This window comes from Macaca nemestrina, chromosome 19 (genome assembly GCF_043159975.1).
Source record: "Macaca nemestrina isolate mMacNem1 chromosome 19, mMacNem.hap1, whole genome shotgun sequence".
Classification (NCBI taxonomy): Eukaryota; Metazoa; Chordata; class Mammalia; order Primates; family Cercopithecidae; genus Macaca; species Macaca nemestrina.
In genome coordinates, this window is record NC_092143.1 from 14,613,332 (window position 1) to 14,638,120 (window position 24,789).

General features: G+C 37.6%; 1 protein-coding gene across 3 annotated transcripts in view; it reads right to left on the bottom strand.

Moving 5' to 3' along the window:
* The window catches only part of LOC105476970 (cadherin 7), a 138,963-nt gene extending 126,353 nt beyond the window's left edge, over positions 1-12,610 (bottom strand). For 2 of the 3 annotated variants that reach the window (XR_011616821.1, XM_071085216.1), the window contains exons 1-2: positions 12,047-12,610; positions 88-498 (exon numbers count right to left, since the gene is read on the bottom strand). Coding sequence is in view for 2 of the 3 variants with exons in the window: in XM_071085216.1 (XP_070941317.1) it covers positions 88-498; positions 12,047-12,103 (468 nt within the window). In the remaining variant the exon portion in view is untranslated. Of the gene's footprint in view, positions 1-87; positions 499-12,046 lie in introns of those variants that run through there. The other variant, XM_011733265.3, reaches the window with a different exon arrangement.
* Positions 12,611-24,789: the final 12,179 nt, after the last annotated feature.

A 24,789-nucleotide genomic window follows, 5' to 3' on the forward strand; every position in this document is an offset into this window, starting at 1 on the left:
TGTGTGTGTATATATATATATATAGCAGTTTTTCATCCAACCACAGACATGGACAATAATCATTTATAACTTTGAAAGGTCACATACCCTACCTTTCCTACATAGAGGGGGTCTGAACCCATGTATTCCTCCAGCACAAAGAACTGATTCCACACCCAGCTGCGCTTGGTCCGGGGCCTCCCTGATTGGAAATAGGGCTTTGATCTGGACCTTGTGAGTTCCGCTTGACTCATCCCGGAAAAACACAGGAAAAGAGCTATTAGCTGCAGAAAATGGTAGAACTCCACTTTGCCCAACTTCATCTTTTTTTTTTCTTCCTTTTTCCTGTGTAAGAAAAAAACCTTGACAAGAGAAAAGGCACAGTTCCAGTTGGCTTAGTAGCTCTTGCCGCCGGCAGGGTGTCAGCTGGGAGTCCAGAGATGATAATTTGTAGAGTGTTGGATTGGAAGAGGTCACCACTGCTGAATAGCCTTCGCCAAAGAATGGTGTAATAAGTACCTATCAGAACAAAGAGAAGAGCTGGTGTCAGGAACCAAAACACACAATAATAGTCACCATTCATTTACTAGCCTACTATTGATTTTCTTAAGACTATACAAATTTCCTAAGATTATACAAATATCATTTTTGTATAATTAAAATATTAATTATATACTTAGAAAATTATAATAAACATTGCTATATTTGTGAATTACACCAATACAGCTGATGCAGAATTATCTTCATTTCATAACACTACTTTCAAGTATCACTTTTCTTCTAGGGCATTTTATTTGAGCATATGGTTTATTTTACACAAATGTAGCAGCATCATTTTAAAAATCATTTTAATGTTAGCCTTTATTTTTTTATTTTATATTACAGTGATTTTCATTCGTTGGTATTAGAATGTGAAAGCGAAGCAACTCGAAGCAGAAATTTAACCAAATGGGAAGGACATATGCTGGTTTAAATCTCTTCTGTGAAACTGGAAAGAGAAATAAAGAAGTATGAGGTGATGCAAAACTGGTTGATTGATTCTGAGTCACAGAACACCAGCTGTTTTGATGTGTTCTGATTTGATTGTGATCAGCTGAAAAGCTCAGTAGTTTCCATTTTCCATCCTTCGAACTTATTGTCATGTATGCTGTGTAGCATGTTAGCTTATGCTATTGCACTGCGGTTACTTGCTATTTTACAATTATTTATTGAGCATCTTGAAGCATGAGTTGTGCATAGTAGGGCCTCCCTACATAAACACTGATAGAACTGAATTACGTTGACCAACAGAAGAGTAAGAAAACTCAGCTGTATTTGTGAGGCCCATTCATTGTTGGCATGCACCCAGGAGGTGCTTTAGCAGAAGCATGGAAAAGCCCTTTTATTCTAATGTCTATTTATTTCAGTTACAGAATTCTGATTATGCAAGAGATACAAAATCAGCTACAAAATAAACTTTCGAACACACCCCTAAAACACAGAGGAATGAGAATTTATGACAAAATGCTCACTTAACTCACCATGTTGCACTTTGGTTTATGAATTCATTTTACTTCCTATAAATAAATCAACAATAGAATAATTAAGGCAAAAAAGTATCATTTGCCTATTTCTGTTTTTTTGTTTTTTGTTTTGTTTTGTTTTTTTTTAGGGAGACAAATATAGCATTGAGAATATAAAGCCAAAAGCCAAAAAATATCTCCCCATTAAGGCAGAAAATGCACTATCCTCATAAGCTTTTCAGTCTTTCTAACTGTCCCTTGTGTAAGAGGAGTGTCTGTTATGCAATTTAAAAAATACTTTTGATAGTCAAATTTAAGAAAATACTATAGATAGTAAAATAAATGTGAAATAAATATATACATATATACAAATTTATCAAATTTTTAAATAGTTCACACAACTAGAACAGTGTCCACTGACTTTGTGCAATGAACTGTTAAAATGAATGCATACATTTAAAAATATATATCTATAAAGTTTTGATATTCCAGAGGGCATTTAAGAAAAATCCAATGTTCATCTAATTATTGTACCTGAGAGCCACCAGAATGGTAACTCTGATTAGAGCACATTAACTGCAGCCTGTGCAGAGAACACAATCTCCCCAAATCCAGATACCCTATCCAAGGATCAAAAATAAATTTATTCCACTTAGAAACCATCCTAGAGGGCCAGTTGTTCTAGACTTTGACTTATAAAGAACAAGTAACTTGGGATCATTCCTTGGTGTTTCAATATAGGTACTTTAATTAAGTTGAAAGTTTATTGTAGACAGGTCTGACTAACCCACCTGAAAGGCATGCTTCCTATAGTTTAAAAAGGCAGGGAGGTGCTGACATTTTGATCTGGGCATGGTATACTAGTGTAGAGATTAGTCCAGTAATGAGATGAGAATCATGAAGAGTGGTCTTCAGTAGGAATAGTTGACAGAATGGGAAGGGGCAAAGTCATGTAGCTTCTTCCTTCAACTAGTGGCAAACCAGTCTCCCGGGGATGGGGAGGGATGGTTTAGAGTTCTGGTCAGGTGGCTGAGACAAGCATGTGAAGCCTGTGGCCATAGAACAGTTCCAGTTTCACCCACTCTTCTCAAGAGAATGAATTATCTCTTAAAGACAATGACATAAACACTTTGGCTCCAGATAATATATTTTTTAGATGCAATAGAGCAAAATTATATCATTTAGACTACTTTATGTTTTGAGTGGATGTGGTAACATTGTTTCAGAGAGTGACAATACATTCAACTTCTAAAAACCTAAAGAGCAAATGAGCTTCTGAAATTCAATACTTGAGGAGTTAGTTACCAGTAAAGACTGTTGGCGTCTGCATCGGATAAAGATTCAAATTCTGGGCCAGTCACGTCTTAACTATCTAATCTTGAACAAGTTCAATTCTAAGAAGTTCCAGAAATAAAGCCTTAAGTCTCTCATCTATAAAACAAAGATGGTAATAATGGCACCTACTTCATAGGATTAAATGAGCAAATCATGAGATGCCAAAAATAGTGCCTGGCAATCAAAAATGTGTTTTTAAACAGCTCTTGGGATTATTATCATATTTTTAGTTTGAAACTGGCTATGTTAAAATTAGTTTATGGGTTGATGTTAGTTTTCACTGGAATGTTATCTATGTTCAAATGTTTTAGACAACTCTTACACCAAGTGAAAGCATTTTGATAGTTGTAGTTGGTTCCAGAGAACCATATGGTCATAAATCAAAAAATCAAGATGAATACAAAGGCGCCCAAGTACTATATATAACTCTTTATTTCTTAAAGGCACGCCTTCTGTAATTTTTAGAAATCAAACACAAATATCAGAACTGGAGAAATTTATTTTAGTTCACTAGGTGTTTACTGATGAGGAACAAAGCACACAGTCTGGACTAGGGATAAGATCACAGGATTCACTGTCCTACGAGCTCCACCACTTGCTGTATGACCTTGGATCGCTCTGGGATTTTATTTTCCACATTTGCAAAATGAAGCAGCTGAACTCAATTATCTTATAAAGTCTATTATTTTTTCAGGTCCTACTTTTCTACTTTTTGACAATTATGTAAAACTGATTTTGTTAGCTCTTTTAAAGCTGTGATAAAATACATATTGTTAATAATAAAAGATAATGGGGGCTGGGCGCTGTGGCTCATGCCTATAATCCCAGCAGTTTGGGAGGCCGAGGTGGGAAAATCATGAGGTCAGGAGATTGAGATCATCCTGGCTAACATGGTGAAACCCTATCTCTACTAAAAATTTAAAAAAAAAAAAAAAAAAAAAATATATATATATATATATATATATTAGCCGGGCATGGTTCCACACACCTGTAATCCCAGCTACTCAGGGGCTGAGGCCCAAGAATCGCTTAAACCCACGAGGTGGAGGTTGCAGGGAGCCACTGCACTCCAGCCTGGGTGACAGAGAGAGATCCCGTCTCAAAAAAAAAAAAAAAAAAAAAAAAAGATAATGGGCAGAATGTAAAAGAAACATTTGACTTGCTTATAAAATGCAACATTCACTTTAAGAAGAGGTGTTTAATGTACTCTTCTTGCTCTTGAAGATTATTTCTCTTCCATTCAACAAGACTGGGGATTTATCAAACTAGCTAGAACATATAAAAGAAGGGATTTACAGAACATGGCATGGGTGACATTAAAGTCATTGAAATAATGTCTGTGAAGGGAAGATGCTTGATAATTGTGCAACTCATTTTAATCAAGGGTTTTTAAAAGCAGCTAGTACAAACATAAACCTTGATGAAGAAGGAGACCCACCCTATCGTTGTATCTGTAGCATCTAAGACTGAAGTAGGCATATAATTGACATTCGGAAACTATGCAATGCTCATTTTCATTATGATCAACCTCATTTTTTAATATGAAAAGTTAACCATATAACAAGTCAAGATACAAATTCCTTGGTAAGTCAACCATGTTTATAAGTCACAATCACTTTCAAGAAAATTTCATTATATTTCTCTGTAGTATTTGAAGTATTTGCCAACCTCCTGAGCTAAATTGTCTTTACCCTGATCCAAATTCTACCAGAGTGCACAAGGATATTTAACTGGCATTGTGTATATTATTAGAGGATGAAATTTTCTTTTTTGAGATAAATGTACCTGTCATACCCTTTGTGGAGTGCACTTCGAAAATCAGAAAATAGTGTGTGAACCATTGTGATCTGAAGTGATGATGTTTTGTAATGTGTTCCCCAGTATTTTTGGCAGTAACCAACTCTGCCAGGAACATATGTCCTCTATAGCAGCGGAAGAGTCGCACGGCCTCAGGTCAGGTGTCACCTTTCCTTATCAGTCTTTCACGAATGTTTGCCTTCCTTTTCAATCAAATCTCATTTTCAAGAGAAAGGCGAGTATAGCAGTTCAACTGATTTCATTCTGTCCTGAGCTGGGTATCATGAGAGAAATAAGGGCTCTGAAGCATTATTTTAAAAAGCCTATAGTTCTTTGTGGTTGTCAACCAGAAGTAACCCAAACTTAAACTTGAGAATTTTGTCATATATTATATAACCTCTTTATAAGGCTTTTTATATTCTCACAAATATCAACATGTAGAAAGCCACCACAATAACTTTTATTATATTTAAATGAACTTGAGTACAGAGTAACAAATTGTTGACTTTTCACAATGGATTTTATATTGTCTCACAAATCTGTGCCCTAAAGCAAAAACATTGCATCCCTCTTTAGAAGTCTATGTGGTTTATCTTCTCTCTTTCTTCTACCTCCTTTCTCATCTGAGTTTCATATACAGGAGTTAAAAACAAGATTCACATCAGAAAAAAATGAGTACTCTGCATCCATGCATGTGGTTTGGAGAGTTGACCTCGTCACTATCACTAGTCCTTTTTAAAAGTGCAGGAAAGAATATAAAATATGTATGGGTATACAGTTGAAAGAATGTCCACAGATCTGTATCAACTTTTGGACAGTCATAATATGGAACAAGATGGAACATTTCTGAAGAGAAAAACAAGAAGAACAGGTTATATCTGAGGAGAGAATGGCACAGAGGTAAATCACAGATGTCTGAGGGAGTAGTGCGCTACTTGATAAATGATTAATCTGAAAAAGAAAAAAAAATCTGATGAAGATTTAAAATGATTTCATTTACTCTGATATTTTAAGGCTAAAACTTATATTTTAAAAAACAATTTATAATATTTTCCCATGTTTTACAAACTGAAATACATGAAAATCACAAGTAGTACTGTGATGAGTATAACAGACCTTAATCATCAGAATATAAAATGAAACACTGAAAAATATATTTTGAACAAACTGAAGCAAAAAGAAAAAAGAAGAGGTAAAAATCCCTTAGGCAGTATTTACTAAATCAACATTCATTTGATATTAAATCGCTTGATCATGCTACCATTTTGTTCCAATTATTTTTGTTAAACTAAGTGGCAGTGTATTAGTTTCAAGTAGACTGTTTATTATCCATTTAACTTTAACAGCTAATGTTATTTTACCAAAACAAATTCATTACTATAAAGTTTTCTTGGAATTTCTACTTCACTTGACATCTCTAGGAAACCACTTTTAACAGGTCAAGTGACTATTGTGCTCTTAATCAAATGGTGTTTTCATACTTATAAACAATGACTAAAGGTCCTTCTATGCAAAAAAAAAAAAAAAAATACTGTTATGCATTAGCATATCAATTACTAATCAGCAAAACTACAAGTCTTCCAGAACCTGTTCCATTTAAAGTCAGCATGCTAAAAACATAACAAGTATACATCATATTCAGCCATTGCACATTAACATATCACCACAAGAGTAGTTTTAAAAACATGTCTAATTGCCAATTAATTCATATGTTCTAGACTGCTTTTTAAAAAAGTGCACAGTGCTGTATGCTTTCTAGAAATAACATGTAATATAATATCTAACTATTAGTTATACTAAAGGAAATATAGGATTCTTTTTGGTTTTGTGGCACTCAAAGTTGAACTGGAATGTTTGTTGCAGTCCAATATAATTAAGCAATGACTTATCACAATTAAAGACCACAGTCCACCAAAGTTGCTCTAAATTCGAGGCAAGGAGCAGCTGCTCATGCTCTCTGCTGTCTGGAGTCTGCCTCAGATTCAGGTCTTCTGAAACTGTTTTGAAATATACTTAATATATACCACACTAACACACAGCTTACTGTCAATTGGTAACGCTGATTTAAAGAAGTTATGCCTCTCTTTTAAAAATTGGTATAGTTTATGACTAGATGGAGCATGGCAGTCCGAAAATAAATTCAATTATTTGCATTTTCTAGAAAAACAACTGTAGGAATGACATTTGAGGACTGTCAGTGTACTTAATAGAATAATCTACAAGAATCAAAAAATCCATAATGGTTGACTGACAAACACCTCCAGAATCTAACTGATATTCCCTGAGACATTTTGTTGGCTGACCTCTGAAACATAATAGTACAAGAAATCACAGTCGGAATAATAGCAACAAAATATAAAAAATCTTGTTGACCTATTGGGAGTAAACTATCATTTCCAAGACTGCTTTAAGGATGAACTACATTTAGACAGCAGCATGTTTTTAATGAATCTCTAAGTAAGGTGAAAGATGCACATGTTTAAACGTGGAAATGACAGCATTCCACAGCAAGGGAACTATGCAAGATATTACCAGTGTTTTAAGACCAACCTTCTATTTACTAGTGTGTTTGTTTGTTTGTTTGTTTTGTGTAGTCTGGGAGAAGAACTCTGTTTCTTTTTAGGAATTCCTTGGGTAATCAATGATTTTATTTAAATTCAATGAAGAGATTGCTTCCTGATTCATCCACTGTCTTCTCTGAAGACTTTCATTTGCTCATGTCCCCAGTACAGCTTCCACCTGTTACCACTGACGTCCTCCCTGTGATTTATCCCAGTCCACAAAGTTAGAGTAGTCTGCTTTGTGTAAAGGGTAGTACTTATCCGTTGTTGCTTTTGCCTATTTTTAATGTAGAACCGCTTAATACATTTTTGGGAATGCCAAAGGGGGAAAATATGTTCTAATTCCCTCTCATTCATGACTGAGCAGATGTCAGAATACAACACTAGAGAGAAAATAGTCCGGGACAGAGTGTTTTCAGAGCTGAAGCCACACTTTATTTGGAACCACAACACTACCAGCCACACTATTCAGGACAGTGTCTAAGACATAAATAAAGAGGAGATTATTTCAATACTGAAGAATGTAATAGTTTGGTTTTCATTAGGGTTCATGTTAGAGGAAAAACATTTTAAAATCCTCAAATTCTGCTGCTCCTTAAGTTTGAAGATTCCCAAAGTGGTGGAACCACAGATTGATGACATGTTTGAACTGCAATAGATGTTAAAAAAAACAAAGTAGCCCTTTCTTTACTTTGAATACAATGGAAATCTACAGATTCCCAGTGAAATGCCCAAGGTCACACAGCTAGGTACTGATCCAATAGCCATTGCATAACTGGATGTAATGAGTGTTTTCAAGTATTTGTTAAAAATTGCTCATTCTGCTAATGAGTGCTTTTGCAATGTGTGATCTTTGAAACCATCTTTCCTAAAAGCCAAACAAAGTAGATTTGATTGTACTTAAATTTTTATATGACCATAAGTTTTAATTTTCTAAGGAGGTAATGGTAACCATAATTATCATACAGAAGGGCGGAGAATGCAGACTAAGAAGAAAGGGTGAAGGAACCTATTGTCTAGGGCTGTATGTTTCTATCTTACAAAAAAATGAAGTGTGAGCTGTATCCAAATTTAAAATTGCTTTTTCCCTTCTAAACAACTCTGGAATCCAAAAATAACTTCCTACTACATTATGACACAAGGTAGCTAACTATTTCCACTGAAATTTAAACAACAGCCTAGCGAACATTTTAGAAATAGGGTACCAACTCAGGACAGTATGTTAGGACAGAAAAATCTACATATGGGGCCATTTTGTTTGGCAAAATAAGTATCATTCCAATTGTACCCTTTCAGTTGGTGATATAAGTCCTATATTTTGAGATGACTGCTTGCTCCTGATATTCCCATTATAATCATCCTAAACTTAATGTTGCTATCTTCAGTTTCCAGTACAGTCATATATGAACATTAATTTGTTTCATCTGAATGCCATTTAAAGTTTAACATTACATTCAATAATTTTAATTTTGATGAAAGAGCCCTCTCTTTTCTACTTAAAAGGTATAATTTTTTACATTTTAATTAGTGAGTCTGGGGACTCTCTGTGATATGTGACTTCTCACGTAAAGAAACTGTGATCAAATCCATTAGCTCCCCAGGCCAGATAACATTACAACTACAGACCACAACCTCCTACTGTTAACTGGCCTAAATATGCAGGCAGGGGCCCTGGAAATGAATCACATAGCCTGTAGTGTGCATCTGGTTATCAAACATAGAAAGAAAACTTCTCAAAGTGGATTACAGACTCAATTTCAACCAAGCACAACCTCTGCCATGGGTGAAAGGAATTTTTAAAAAGGGGAAACGAGTTTATAATTAACTAGAAGAAGCCTTTGTAAATTAAAAAGTAAACAAAGTAACAAGGCACAATCTTTCTGGATGATTTATGTAATAACAAAACGGTAAAATTATATCCAGAGAGTTTTTTTTATAATTTATTCTTACAAGAAATCTTAGCTGTATCAACTTTAATGTTTAATTTACCCTTGTATTTACCTTGTGCCACGTGTGATTTATGTGACTTCAACAAAAGTCATCAGGTTTCAATAAACACTTTGCAAAATAGCAGAAAAGAGCTTCTACCCGAATGAAAATCTATACTATAATCTGAAATGAAGATATGGACAGATGTCTGCATATTCATTTGCACGGGTAATTTTATCTGTGAGACTCACAGAATAACAAGGGGGAAGTGCTTGCAGGGGTACCTTTCTGCAGAACCAGCAAATCCCCAGAGGAGGCACTCGTGTATTGCTGGTTACAGCTCGATCCTCTCTGCTTGTCAGACGCTGGGGAGATGGTCACAAACAAGACTCTGATCACATGTCTTCTTTCCTTGTCCTCAGCTCCCCTTTATCACCCCACCAAGTAGCATCTGATTCCTTCATCCAAGGAAGAAAAAGCTTCCATCTCAATCCCTTTGCAATCAACTAATGCATGTTAGTTATTTTAGAAGTTCCTGAAACTTCCAATTTAAGCTAAGGCTATGAAGCCTTCCAATCAAGTTAAAGACATTTGTGTGTGTGTAAAAGAGAGAGAACCGTGATGTGATACAAGCTATCAAAGCAATAAATGTAAAACCTTATAAAACCCAGGAAGATTGGAATCATTCAGCAATAAATATCCACAGCACAGAACAATTGGTGAGTTTAGTATTTTATAAAGTATTTCCGAAAGATCTGACAAAAAAAAGTATTTGCTCAACACAAAAATGTATTCACTTCCTCATATCAGTACACACTCTGAGGAGTTTATATCAGCTTTGCCACCAAAAAAGCAAAATGCTGAATAACAGGGAAACCAGTAAAGAAACAGTGCCCGAGGCGAGACAGTCATTTGATTTTTAGGCCAAGAAAGGCTGAACAGTGGCCAACTCCGCGTGCTCTCCACCCTCTCTTCTTCATTGGACACTAAACACTAGAGTCAATTCAAGGGTAAATTGCAGTAATATAGATGCTTTACAATTATCCTTTTATAAGAAAGGAAAAAGCTCTGTGCTATTAAATCAATAAAAGAAGACTTAAGAAGAGTTGTGAGTCTGTCAAGTGATTGTTAACACAATTCTAATGACCTCTTGCAGCCCTTAATTACAATAATATCTCACGTTGTAAATGCACAATGCCCTTTTATTAAAGCTGCAAACCTTAATAGCTTTTAGCAGGGTGATGGTCTGTGCCACTGAGTATTGTTTTCTTTATTTTTCTTTCCTCAGACAGACTCGGCTAGCTTTCCCAGATAAGACTATTAACGTTGGATGTTACCTAATTGCTCTGCTGCCCCACTCCATATTAAACACTAACACAGAAGCAAGACTTTCACAAAGTTGCCAGTCTTCCTACCTGCCTCAATTCTTTTGCATTTTAATTCATACTGTTCCAAATAGCCTTAAAAAGAAAGAAAAGGATTCTTCATGCATTTCCCCTTGACATACAGTAACAAGAAAATATCTTAGGTAAATCAAACTCTAACTAGTTCGTTAGGAAAGAAGTAATTCTTGGTGAGTTACTGAAAGCTTCAAATGTAATTTTTTTTTTCTTAGCTCTTTTCTCCCCTAACAATTTGCCTTTATTAAGACACTCTTAAAACTATTTAGATATTGTGTCTATGCAAACTTTCCTTTAGCAAAAGACTGCTACTGCTCCTAAACTCTTAAAATACACATATTTTGTGTGAGGTGTTACCTGCTTTTAAAAATACATACCATACTTGTCACTTGGCAAGGGCCATATATTAACAAGTCACTTACATTTTTCGTGGGTTTTTTTTTTTTTTTTGGTATAAAGTTCTGTTTATCTACTTCTCTATGAAAAATGATCTGAACACCTGTCTGGTAGTTACAGAAATTACGAGGACAAGTCTTACATAAAGGTCTCACTTAATAAACGATCTAGTAGAGGCAAGATATTTATTGCAAAGCAAAAGATGTTATAAGTACATTCCTAGTTCAGTTTACAGATCTCCAAAGCCTTGATACACCCAATTCTTGATGGTTTCTCAACAGCTTGCCATTTGCCCAGTGCTGGGTGAACTCATTGCCAATCTTTACTCACCTGAACTATGACATTTAAGAAATCCGTAGGGTTAACGATCTAAAACGTGAAGTGGTACAGAACAACGGGTCTTTTCTCATTAATCCACACTGGAAGGTTGAATACCAGCAACTAGCAGTGTACCATGCGCACCCATGAAGAAGTCCACCATGCCTTCAGAGAAGCAGGGCGCCCTTTTCCCAGCGCACACTTAAGGTACTGCCAGGCGAAGGGGACGCAGGATGCAGATGAACCAGATCAGCAGAATACTAATTACAGAGGAAAAAAGCAAGGCACCCCGAAGTGAGCTCCACCTTCACGAAAGGTAAAAGGTGTCTAGAGCGGATGGTTCAAAGGACTCCTGCCCACAGCGGCGCATACCCCCTTCCAGCCTCAGACCTCTGCAGAACCCGGCGGCACAGCCGTCGCGGAGTTGTGCCCCCATCAGTCCGAGGTCGAGGGAGGAGCCTGCTTGTGTTCCTCTTTGAGGAGAGTGCTCCAGCCTGCCCATGTTTGCCGCTGCACCTGGAGAGTGCCGGGATTTGCTCTTACCCTCAACTACTACTCCTCGTGTCGCACCTGGTGTCTGTCAACACCCGCTTTCCGGGCCAAACGCCCCCGGCTCCGTCCACAAGCCTGTCTTGCCTTGCAGAGCCACGTCTCACGGCAACACGCAGTAACTTGGGGACGCCAAGGGAAACTCCGGCACGGACATCCCCGCCCGCTCTCCGCTCACTGATTAGTCCTGCTTCCAAAGGCGCACAGCAAGGGCGCACATCTGCCCAGCGGCGCCTGCCCAGCGGCGCCTCCCCAGCCCCGCGCAGCCAGGCACACTCACCTGGGGCCTCGCTGCCCTCCCCGCGGCGTCAGACGCCAGGGACCCGGGCGTGTGCATCCGAAAGGACGTGCGCTCCGCTGCCGGGCTCCCGCGGGCTCTTGGGGACCCAGTGCGCGCAGCTCCGCGCGCGGGGCAGACTGGAGGCACCGGCTGGACACCCGCTCGGGCCCGCCCGGCACGGGCTCCTCCTCCAATCACAGCCCACTCCGCGGCGCGCGGGGACCCTGCCCCGGCCTCGGGCGCCCGGGGCCCGCTGTCTCCGCTCGCTGAAAGGGGCCCCTCCGCCTCGCCCGGGCGGCTGAGACGCAAGGTCCGGAGCCAGCGGGAGCGCGCGGCCGGAGATAGGGCGAGAGGGCGCGCGGGAGAGCAGCAGAGAGCGCGCTGGAGCCGGGGCCGAAGAGGGAGGAGAAGAGGGCGACGGTGGTGGGCGGCGGGCGCCCGCTGTCAGTGCCGTCGGAGGCCGGCCCGGGGAACCACTGAGACTTGCGCGCCTCCCAGAGACCCGGTTGGGGCTACTGGAAATGAACGCGAAGACGGAGCCGCTCGGCCGCCACGCGCGCACACACACACGCGCGCACCCTCGCGCACCCTCCTCCACCTCCCGCCTGACAGATCTGTACAGATGGATTCCTTCGCAGGAAAATAAAGAAGAGGGGTGAAAGTAGGAGGGGCTGCAGCCCATCCATCTCTCCGCGAGGCATTTGCATCTGAAAGCACGGAGCTGGAGGAGAGTTTTGAGGGTATTTTCAAGCTGCCCCCCTAACACCCACCTTAGCCTGTCGTGAAAGCCGTGATCAATTGAGCTCCTGAGGCAGGAAGGCAAAGTCATAAAACTAATCAGAACTTACAGTTTTCTTGCTTGATAGTTTTGCCCTTTCAATCTCCTCGGACTGCCCTAGTTCTATTTTTTTTTTTTTTTTTTTTTTTCTTGCAGACAATTTTCTCTCCAGCTGGGCTCTCTAATGCAAAACTTCCAAAGTGTATGATTTACTCGCAGGGCGGGGCAGAGGACCCTTGCAAGGTGTGGAAGGAAGGAAAAAAGGAAGGAAGGGGATCTGGTGTTTTCTTTAGAGCACGGTGCAGTCCCTGGAGTTGAGCTCGCTTTGTTTTCCCCTGCTCTGGTGCTCGTTTTAATCTGATGACTGGGTGTTCTGTCATAGGGGTGAGGAGGGGGAAGAGATCATTTCCAACTACGTTCGTTTCATTTTTCTCACTCTACGAATGGAAAGTGTCCTCTTTCTGTTACGCACTTACTCTTACTTAACCTTAGCAGTCATTCTTCGAATACCAGTTACATGGGCTTGTGCTTGTCCGTGCTATTATCTCTGATTTCTTGTGCAGTCAAGCACACTTTTCTGTCCCCAGTCCAGCCTCTCCTGGTCATTTAACTGGCACCATGCCTCCCCCAGCTCGCCCTTTCAATTTAGTCAATGTTTAAAACCAAATTCTATGCTAATAATTCCAACAGGAATTTTGGACTCCTATTAAGTTCCAGATACCATCCTATGTTGTTTACTTAACATTATGCATTTTAAAAGTTCTAACTACAACCCCAAAACTCCCCAGATCCAGGGCTGCTTGGATGACCATTTCATGGTCCATTTCCACTCAGCTGTCAGCCATCACCCAAATTCAAGATGCTTAGAAAAGACCTCCGTATCTTTTCTTAGATATTAGCTTGAATTTTCCCTGTATGTTCTTTTCTGTCAGGGGCACTATCGTTCACCTGGTACCCAGATATCAAACCTTGGCTTCATCTTTGAGCTCTTTGAAATACTTTTCTGTGTTAAAATGCTCAATTATTCTGGCTCATGTAGTACAATCTTTAGATCAACTTTAGATTTTTCTGGTAACGTTACATATATTTGCCTTGTTTTGCCTATGAACTGACTTCTGGGATGAGACTTTTTCTTATAACTGTTCTGAACTAAAAGCTTCAGGAGGGCAGTAATTAATATTCAATATCAGCAAGACACAGCACATGTTGGCCCATAGTAAGCATTTCTTGAATAAAGAAGTGTTTGTATCCCATCTAGCATTTATCACAAATCTGACCATGTCAAGCTATTTTTAAACTGCTCATGGATTGCCTGGGTTGTTTATCTATAGGAGGTCATGTTGTGATTGGGAATCAGAAACTGCGCTGTCTTCATCTACTGGCTTGTTTTGATCAAAGGACATTGCATAGAAAAGGAAAATATATTGAGGCCCTTTAAGAAAAATGTATTTTTCCTCAAGTTTTCATATTTTTTCTCTTCTTACAACTACACATAAATATTGATTCCAAATGCATGCTTTCTTCTTAAACCATTCTACGTGCCTTCCTTTTTTAACAAATTTCCTCAAACAATAACCTCTACAGAATCCAAAACAGGTGAAGTAATTTCACTTAACCAAAATTCTAGCCCTGGTTCCCACAATAACAGCTGTTGGTCTTAGAGGGAGGCCTAGATTCTTCTTGACCGAAAGGCACAACCTAGAGCAAGGGTAAGAACTGGGAATAATACAGACAGTAACCAAGGGACGCCTTTAATCTAAGGAGGCTGGGGATGGGTCTTTCTGAGGAGATGGCACATAGACTGAGACGTAATGATGACAATGAGTCAGCGTTGTACAGCTCTGAGGGAAGAATGATCTAGGCAGAATAAACAAGGGGAATGTCTGTGGCAGGAAGGGGTTGGATGTGTGTACTGCAGACGGGGAGGAGAATGGCGATGGATTATGTTGTAGTAATGGACATGGAATAGATCTTTCTAGGTCTTCCAGCCTCTGAAAGATGTTTCTATTTTATTCTGAGGAGGAAGCCCAGCATCGAGAACAGCAAATAAGAGTTCACCGGGCTTAAGCTGTTGTCAAATTTAGGGTCAACACATGTTCTATTAGGTCCTTTCTCCTCTCCTTTCTTTTTCTCACAATTTCCGGTTTGATTAGAAGACCCGGTTTTCTGAGAAACACACACACAAAAAACAAACAACAACAACAAAAAACTGTAGTAGATGAATCCCAAGGCACTGCCAACCAAGGCACTGCCAGTTGTTTAAGATTCCTTGAACTGCAAATGCAAGCCATAATGTCTTACTTACAAAATTTCATGTTTTCTTATACATTTCAAATGTATGTTATAATATTTCTATCCTTACGTGTGTATCTATTTTCAAATTCCCTCAGTTGAAGGCTTTATGTCTTTAGTGTTGTATATAGCATTATTTGAATAAATGTCCCCTTTTCTACCCTACTTTAAAAAGTCCTCTTTTTAATTTATTTTCACTGTCTTGATTAAATTGAGAAAAGTTACCTGCACTGAAACTATATTTTGGAGAAGGAGGAATCAGTAAAATGTAGGAGAATTCTGTCATGGTTTCTGTTGGTATGAAAAGTATATTCTTAGATGCTTTATCACACAAAGTAGATACGATGCAAGCAAGTACTTTCTTATGAGATTACTGATCAGATTTTATTCATATTCATAACATTATGATCTTACTCTAAAGCCAAAGACATAGGCCTGGTATCTGGTAGCTAAGAAGAGAAGAGATGTAATCCTTGAGAACTAAGTAGTTCTAAACATTCTGGAGAACCTCAGGTAGGAAAACACAGATGTGGCAGAAGGTAGGAGGCTCTCCCCATAAGGCCTCAAAAGGTCGCAAAACGTGGGGCCACTTATGGTTTCTTGTGAATGTTTCTCCTACTTTAACTGAGAATAATAATGAAAATCTGTATTTAATGCTTAACATTTTTTCTGAGGGTATCTGTGTCCTTCAATTTAGTTCATCTAATTAGATATGATTCCTTCTTCTAGAAAGTAAGGACTTCTAGCACAAGGTAGCCATTTAGTGCATATTTACTGAACCCCTGCTATGTGATTCCTCAACTAGGGCATGGGAACACAAAGATGAATAAGATTTAGTTCTTCAGGAACTTCTCAATCTACTGTGAAAATAAAGAGGTGTATACATCTCCACACACCACATGATGAGGTGGGCACAAAATGTCACGCATGGGAGTACAACAAAGGAGCCATATGATGAAAAACCTTGAATGAAGGAAAAATGTTTGGAATGTGCTGCGAGGACAAAGAGACTCTATTGAGGAGTGTTATGAAGAACAATGGTGATCACATTTGCATTAGAAGATACACCCTAGCCCCTAAGAAATGTTTAGGAAGTTGTTTTAGAAATCCAGTTGCTGAGAAAAACCTTGGCCTGGACTCTAGTTGTGGCCCTGGTATTATATGAAAGTTCCTTGGATATAGTCAGAAAATATAAATAGATGTAAAGATGTTTTGACTAGAGTTATCACTAATGGAGCATAAATAATCACTAAAAGAAGAAAGATGTTGGTACCTAAGATTGGCATCACGGAGGGAATCCCCAAACAGCATCACTCATGACCATGCCACTTCATAGAGTAACTAAACTAGAAAAATCCAAAATCTGAGGTAATACAACCATTTTGCTTCTTAGGATACACTCAAGGTCTCCTCTTTCATTATCCAAAAAATTCAGTTTTGCACAAAAATGAATACTTACTTGGAGAATATACCACTCAGTTAAAGAACTCTAAAATATTCATAGAATAATGGAGCTGCTTAGGCACCACAGAAATATTTAGAAAATGCAAAGATGGCCGGGTGCAGTGGCTCAGGCCACTTTGGGAGGCCGAGGTGGGCAGATCACAAGGTCAGGAGTTTGAGACCAGCCTGGCCAGCATAGTGAAACCCCATCTCTACTAAAAATACAAATGTTAGCCAGGTGTGGTAGCACGCGCCTGTAGTCCCAGCTACTCAGGAGGCTGAGGCAGGAGAATCCCTTGCACCTGAGAGGCAGAGGTTGCAGTGAGCCGAGACCATGCCATTGCACTCCAGCCTGGGTGACAGAGTGAGGCTCCATCTAAAAAAAAAAAAAAAGGCAAAGATGTTTGATGGGATCTAAGGAATTTCACTGTGTAATCTGGCAGAAGGTAAGTGCAAATCCTCATGGAAGAATTCTGTGGAGCTTTCAGCCCGTACTACCAGAGATAGTGCTTCAGCTGGGAGTTTGTAGGTAACTTATTCCTTCCCTGAACCACTTAGAAAAATCCTTCAGAAAAGAAATGGAATGAAAGGACACCTAGTGGGGTTGGAAAGCAAGGGTAGAAGTCCATTTTAGCTCCGTACTCAGCAAACGAAGTTGTTCCTATTATTATTCCATTCTCCTACAGATACTTAGGGCTTCTTTTCAGGCGTGGGAAAATCTGTGATGGTTGGGTCATTGGTTAACATCTTAAGGTAGGAGTTTAATTTTTCCACTACATGTCAAATTTCAATATTTTCTTTCTGAAGAACAAACTCAAACAGATAAACCTGTGATTTCAATATGGTGTCAAATGTGAAAGCAGGAGAACACTTACTTATTAAAATAGCATATGATACCACTGATGTGTGGTTGTATCTCTGGATTCAGAATAGTTGGGACAAAAATTATTTTTAAAAAGCAGCTCAGCTGGGAAAACTGAGGCAGGAGAATGGCGTGAACCCGGGAGGCGGAGCTTGCAGTGAGCGAAGATCGTGCCATTGCACTCCCGCCTGGGCAACAGAGTGAGACTCCATCTCAAAAAAAAAAAAAAAAAAAGAAAAGAAAAAAAGCAGCTCAAATCAAAATGGTCAGAAATAATACAGCTAGGGCAACACTGTCTCTTGAATTATAGTTGTTCCGTAAAAGCCTTCTAAAACCTCGAGAGAGAGAAAAAAAATAATGCAAATTTCTGCTAAGCGTTTCTCTTTCACTTTGCCGTAAGCCATAGAATCTTTTTTAAAAAGTAGATTTTTTGCAACATCTCAATTCATTTAACAAATATGTCTTAAGTATGTGCTGTGTAGCAGGTTCTATGCCAAAACTTGAGAGATCTACCGAGGAAAGTAAGACCAAGACCCCAAGCAGGTACAGGCACGAATGTAACTAAAATACATAAAAGTGAAAGATTAGGCTAAACTCAGTAAGCAAATAGCAAGCAGTAGGGTATGGAATTTGAAGGAGGAAGATAGCACGTGCTATTGCAGAGTACTAAAACCATTAACCAATGTGACATTTCATTTGAGGCTTGAAACATGAGTTGGATACAGACAGGAAGGGACAGCAGAAAATTGAAAGAATGTTCAGAGAACTTTAATCTTCCAGAAGCATGAGGAATTAATGTAATTTTTTAAAGCTAAAATGAGGTATATATAATTCTCTACTCACCTAAACAGAAAGAGAGCTTCCTAAGCGTGCACTCACTCGGTTCACCTGTGTTTGTACTTGGAGTACTGTTTCCCCCCTCCACTCCATGCCCACTGCTTTTTTCTCAGAAGAACTAACCTGATTGCTCCCCACATGTAGATCCAGAGAGCTGGTTTGCCCTGGGTTCTGCAGGTTTTATAGCTGGTGCCACTCAATTTTATTTAGTGCTCTCCTAACACACATAAAATGTGCATGTAGAAATGACCCTACTTCCAGCTGATGCATTGAGCCGAGTACAACTCCCTGGTGTATGTGACTTTGAGGCTAAACTCATATTCAAAAGGAAAATTCAGAAGGGGAAAAAATATAAGAAGAAAACTACATCCCTGAGAAAGAAAGATTAGATAAAATAAGCCAGTTTATTCAAAGGTGAACTTTTAGGAAGAGAAGGATGTTTAATAAAATATTGAAATACTGCCACCCTAGAAGATACTTGTGGTGAAGAGCAGTAATCCTTTTATGAACTTGAACTACTTTGTGCACAAAGGTGAATTCTGAGGCAGTCATTATCTTCGTGAACTGCAAGTGTCTCCACTTTCCACTTTTAGGTCTGAATGATTAAAAAGGGTTGTAGCAAGCATCTCCTTCACTCTATCCTTATCTAGCAACATGATTACTCTAAATTCAGAATTGAGGGAGGGCTCCAGCCTATAAAAGATTAAATAAAACACTAATTCATTCAGAGCGATGTTGTATATTAGAACCAACATAAACAAATAGATCTAAGAAACGAAATAAACGCAGTATTTTCTAGCCTATTTGTGTATTTATGTGAGAATAAGTTTTGATGGAAATGAACAATCATTATGCCACATTTATTTATTTAGGGCTTTTTATTTAACATTTAACACTGGCAGAAAAATGTTATACTTACAGTACGTAATGTAACAATTTACTTCCAAATATAGTTATGAGTACAAATAATGGTCTAAAAGGGTTAATGAGCCTCGTTAAGCAACTGAATTACCAGAGGTAGCCACCGAAGATAATTGAGCTCCATACCATATGCATGAAATGGCCTATATAAGACATCTTTGAAGACACGCATATTTCTTTTTATTTTATCAGTGACAAAAGTGAAGTTTACAAAAGTAAAGGAATTAAAGGAATTGATCTATGACCTCATGGCAAACTTCATGTATGGATATAAGAATCTAAACCCAGTAATGAAGCCTGGTTGATCCACACAGCAATATTCAAAGCAAGATTCCTAAAGATCCTAGATATTCAGACCATTATTATTTGATATTTTGTATTTCAAGTACCAAATAGGACTTTTGTTCACATTCCCTAGCTTTTCTAAGCAATGAAATAAGAGCTTGGTTGTAGCCTTTCTTGTTTTGAATTATTTGTTATAGCTTGTACTATAGTGAATTTACAATTGTAAAAATTGAATGTATGTTTATAAATAATTTTATAAATTTTTTATAAATTATTTATTAAAAACTAAGTATTTTAATAAATAATTTATTTAAAAATTATAAATGTTTTTATAAATAATTTTGTAGATGTGGCTCTCAATCACACCTTGAAATTTCATTTAAATACTAATATAAATCATAATTCATATTTTTATTTTGAGACGGAGTCTTGCTGTATCTCCCATCATGCAGTGGCGTGATCTCGGCTCACTGCAACCTCTGCCTCCTGGGTTCAAGCAGTTCTCTGCCTCAGCTTCCCGAGTAGCTGGGATTACAGGCACCCACCACCACGCCTGGCTAATTTTTGTATTTTTAGTAGAGATGGAGTTTCACCATCTTGACTAGGCTGGTCTTGAACTCCTGACCTCATGATATACCTGCCTTGGCCTCCCAAAGTGCTGGGATTACAGGCGTGAGCCACCGCGCCCGGCCAAGATGTCTTTCTTAATCCCCAAAAGACTGTTCATTAATTGACCTTGAAATTTGTCTAGCGTGAGTCCCATGTTTGAATGAATTCAAAAAAATGTAAGGCAAATAATATTTAGGTGTTATAGTTTGATTTAATCAAGATGTGGCAGCTAACAGTTCTGATTTCACCCAACCTGCAGATAAACTTTGGCCCACACAGTGCTTTTTTTTTTTTTTTAAGAGTTTTAAGTGCCTTGTAGGGTTTGTCATTGAAAGATGATGCACGCAACACTCTATTTTTTACTTCTGTTAAACTCAGTGAAAATCTGACCATATCTGGTTTTTCATTTTGATAATATCATCTATGATTGAACTTCAGGATTGTCTATTTCTTTGAAATGGGCCATGTATACTCCAGTTCACCATAGTCAACTTACCCCTTAATTTAGCCGTCGGGCTTCTGTAGGCATGTGAGTCAGAATTACTAGTATAATATCAAAGGTAAGATATACAAGCAGGCAGACGTCAAAGCCTAAAGTGGTTTTTATTTTTGTCATTTAACCATTAGACGTAATTAGATCTTATCATCCTTGTGTATGACAGTTGTGTGCAGTGTGTATTTGATGTGAATGGAAACCTCAGTACTAGCCCATTTGCATTATTACATACCTGGAAACCTTGAGTACCGTCCACTAGGTCATGTCTACCTTACTGTTTATGAGTTTGAAAATTACTTTTGACCAATTTTATTTTTTCCATTTTAAGTAAAATGGAATGCTTTCAAAGGTTTCCAGGCTTGGCAAATCTGTTGTTTTCTTGGCAAAGCCTGGAAAACTTTGAAAGCATTTAGATAACTTTAGTAGAAGCAAGAAAAGCAAAATATGAATCATCCCATTCAGTAAAGACTAGTTATGAAACTCTCTTAAGTAATTCTAATATCCTCTCTCCTAGTAGTAAGATGGTCTAGATGTTAATGAATGCCACCCAGTTTGTAAAAATTCTTTTCTTTAAAAAATGCAACTATTTTGCTTATTCCCAGAATATTTTCCACATTTATAGTACATGATCTTGTATTTCTCCATTTCTACTTCTTATACTGACCTTGTTTTGCTATTTTTACTTTTCGTATAAAAATTTTTTAAAAATTGATAATTACTGAAAAGAGTCATAAGAAGCACAAATTTTTAATGGCACATATTTAAATAGCACTGAAAGCATAATAATGCATTTAAACAAAAATATTTAACTTTTTCAGGCATTAACATTTTAATTATGAAATAAAATACACTCACTTTTGTAAGTTTAAAGGGCATTTTAAATAATACTTTAAAACATCATGTATTAATAAACTATATTGGTAAAATAACTTGAGCATCAAAAGATCCATTACATATTTTTTAATAGACGTATAAATTTAGATATTTTCATCTAATCTCTATGTCCTTATTATAATAGGACAAGGCTCATCAGTATTAAAAGCATATACGAATCTATTATTATCTTGATAAGCATAAACTACATCTTTAGATGTTGTCTTTAAATATATTTTCAAAATTATGTGAATAACTCCAAAAACATATATAATTAATAAAATAATAACTCCAAAAACATATTATTAATAAAAATACCAATAATACCAAAAATATCATCCCAGTACTTTGGGAGGCAGAAGTAGGTGGATCCCTTGAGCCCAGGAGTTCAAGACCCACCTGGGCAACATAGAGGAACCTTATCTCTACAAAGAATAAGAAAATTAGCCTGGCATGGTGGTTCACATCTGTAGTCACAGCTACTCTGGAGGCTGAGGTGGGAGAACTGCTTGAGTCCAGGAGGTGGAGGTTGTAGTGAGGTGTAGTGAGTGCTACTGCGCTCCAGCCTGGGTGACAGAGTGAGACCCCCCCGTCTCTCTCTTTCTCTGTCTCTCTCTTTCTCTGTCTCTCTCTCTATATATATATGTGTGTGTGTGTATATATATATATCTCTATATATATGTGTAAATATATATATATTTTTATATATAAAAGGAAATGAGAAGCGTATGAAACAAATACAAAACAATAGAAATACCTAGAATATATATGTATGATATATATATACATATATAACTCTATTTTTGTTTTACAAAACAGAAGCCAGCAGGTGATATATATACACATCAGCTGCATCTGCATCCTCATTGATGTGAAAGTATGTGATGGTTGGAATGAACAAAATTGCTCATCTTGCAAATAAAAGCAGGTAACTTTTTCTCTATAAATTATCCCAAGTTAATGTTTACTGTAACCCATCATTAGATAAGCAGGGTAAAATGAACAGGTCACATTGAAGGGAAAAATAATCAGTGTGAAATATTCATTTTCACAAAAAAGAACCTTCCTATTGCTCCCAAACTATAGGAAAAAGTATAAAACTAACTTAATAAGAAAGGCCAAAAGTAACAGACATGATAAAACGTACAGCATAAATTTCTTCACATTTCTGATTAACCGAGCTTAAAGTTCAGATATCACTGGGAATGAAAACGAAGAGTTTGAAATGTAACTTTTCTATATTTCTTTAAGGGCTTTAAGCACTAATTGGGGGAAAAAAAATATATATATATATATAAAATATATATATATATATTTTTTTCCCTGGCAGTTTCATCAGGAAGTAGAGGAAAATAAACTTTCTTTATACTCATTCTGACAGAAACCACAAAAGATTCAAGTGGGTCTGAGGCAACATGGCCATACTCCCTTCAGTTGAGATCTTTTATTTTACCCTTTTCAACAGGACGTGAGTCCCCTTTTGAAAAGTTATTGTGCTCAACCAAGACCCTTGTGAAAGGCAACAGATGTTGCTAAGATTATACCAGCCTGTCTGCTATCTTGTTTCATTTTTAAAGAAAGAAGAGAGAGAGAGAGAGAGAGAGAGAGAGAGAGAAAGAAAAGAGAACAAGTCTTGCTCTAAATCATTGGACCATTTTGCACTTCAGCAAATCTGTTTGCACATGCTCTGCTGGCCTGGCAGAAAGGTTGGAGCCTTTTACATTCAGCTTGAGGTCAGTCCTAATGTGATGTTCAGTGGTCCTCACGCCTTTCCCATGAAGCTGCTGCCTCTGATTGCCAGAACAAATTGAGGTGATTCAAGACACCAGCCGGGCCTAAGTATAACTTCCATTCACTGAGAAGGGAGGAAAAAGCTCAGCGCAGACCAACTGGGGTTGCCCACAATAAACCATAGGATTAGATTTGATACACTTGATATTAAGACATGGTCATATTGAAAAGTAGGCCGTAATGTCATAAGAAAACTACAAGACAGTTACATGAATAACAGTAAGGAAAAACAGTACTTGGGTGTTTATTAAGTTACACTTAATTACCAAATGCCCTGTAAGTTTTGCCTCTTCCTAACATCTGAGGAATTCTCTTTGGCACTTAGATACATCATAAACATTTTAGGTGCACCTGGTACATACAGAAAAGGTGGCTGAAAACATAAAGGAGAAACCTTTCATTAAATAAGAGGTGATTTTAAGCAAAGTGATGATCAGGCAGCATTTGTTAGTTTGTCTTCCAATTTAAGCATAGAATTAGATGAGCAGTTTCAAACTAAAAGCTAGATTTATACCAAAATGAAGTAGTAAAAGAAAGTGTCCAAAGGGTAACAAATGAGTTAGGTAAAGCAACATAAATAGATTTTAGTGACATTATCATCTTAGGTTAGAAATCGTTAGACAAAGAAATTTTAAATGTGCATGCTTCAAATTTGTTATGTTTACTTTTGAAATAAAATGTGCCTAATCCATTAATTGACATAAGAACATCAGGTAAACATTATCTAAAAATAGATGAGCTTCTTTTTATTTGATGGAATTATAATCATTTAATCATTAGCATCAATCCTACATATTCCAGTTCCTAGCATTTATTACAATGTTAAGGTTCAGGAAAATTATTCCCTGAGACCAGGGTAATTCCAGATCTCCCATTCATAGGCGGTGATGAGATTTTCATGTGTGAAAATTTTGCTTCAGAATATCTTTTCTTTGTATCCCCACTAGAACTGCCAGATATTGAGGATAGAAAACATTCTTTGTCCATGTTAGTAGAGCTTAGTAGAGGCTCTTATATAGCATATGCATTTAGTCAATGAATGAATTATATTTACATGTTAATGTAAATGAGATTAATGTAATAACAATGCAAAAATAAAGAAACGCAAATATGTGAAAGCTACTGTATTTTTTTTAGCTGTCATTAAGCACATAGCATATTTTTGGATCAAGTTATTCACCTCCTTAATTATAAAGGGGGAATTATTCTGGCAATGAAAAGCCCATTGGCCTTTGCTTTACTGAGTGAAAGCTGACCTTTAAGTGAATTCTATGGTCATTTAAATAGAGATTGACTCCACTGTTTCTGAAAGGATGATCTAAATTCTACATAGTATTTAAAATTGAAATCTTTCTTCCATGTGGCCTCTGTAATTTGTTCCTATGCGTAGCTCTTTTCATGATTGGCAATTTAAATATTTTTCAACTCGCTTGTTTCCTAATATATCTTAAAATGATTCTATGCCAAGAAATCCTGTTCCTAAAGTCAAGAATTCACATGGATTTTGGAATTTAGCCACAGATTCATTTGAAGTACATTAGATACAAATAGAATTA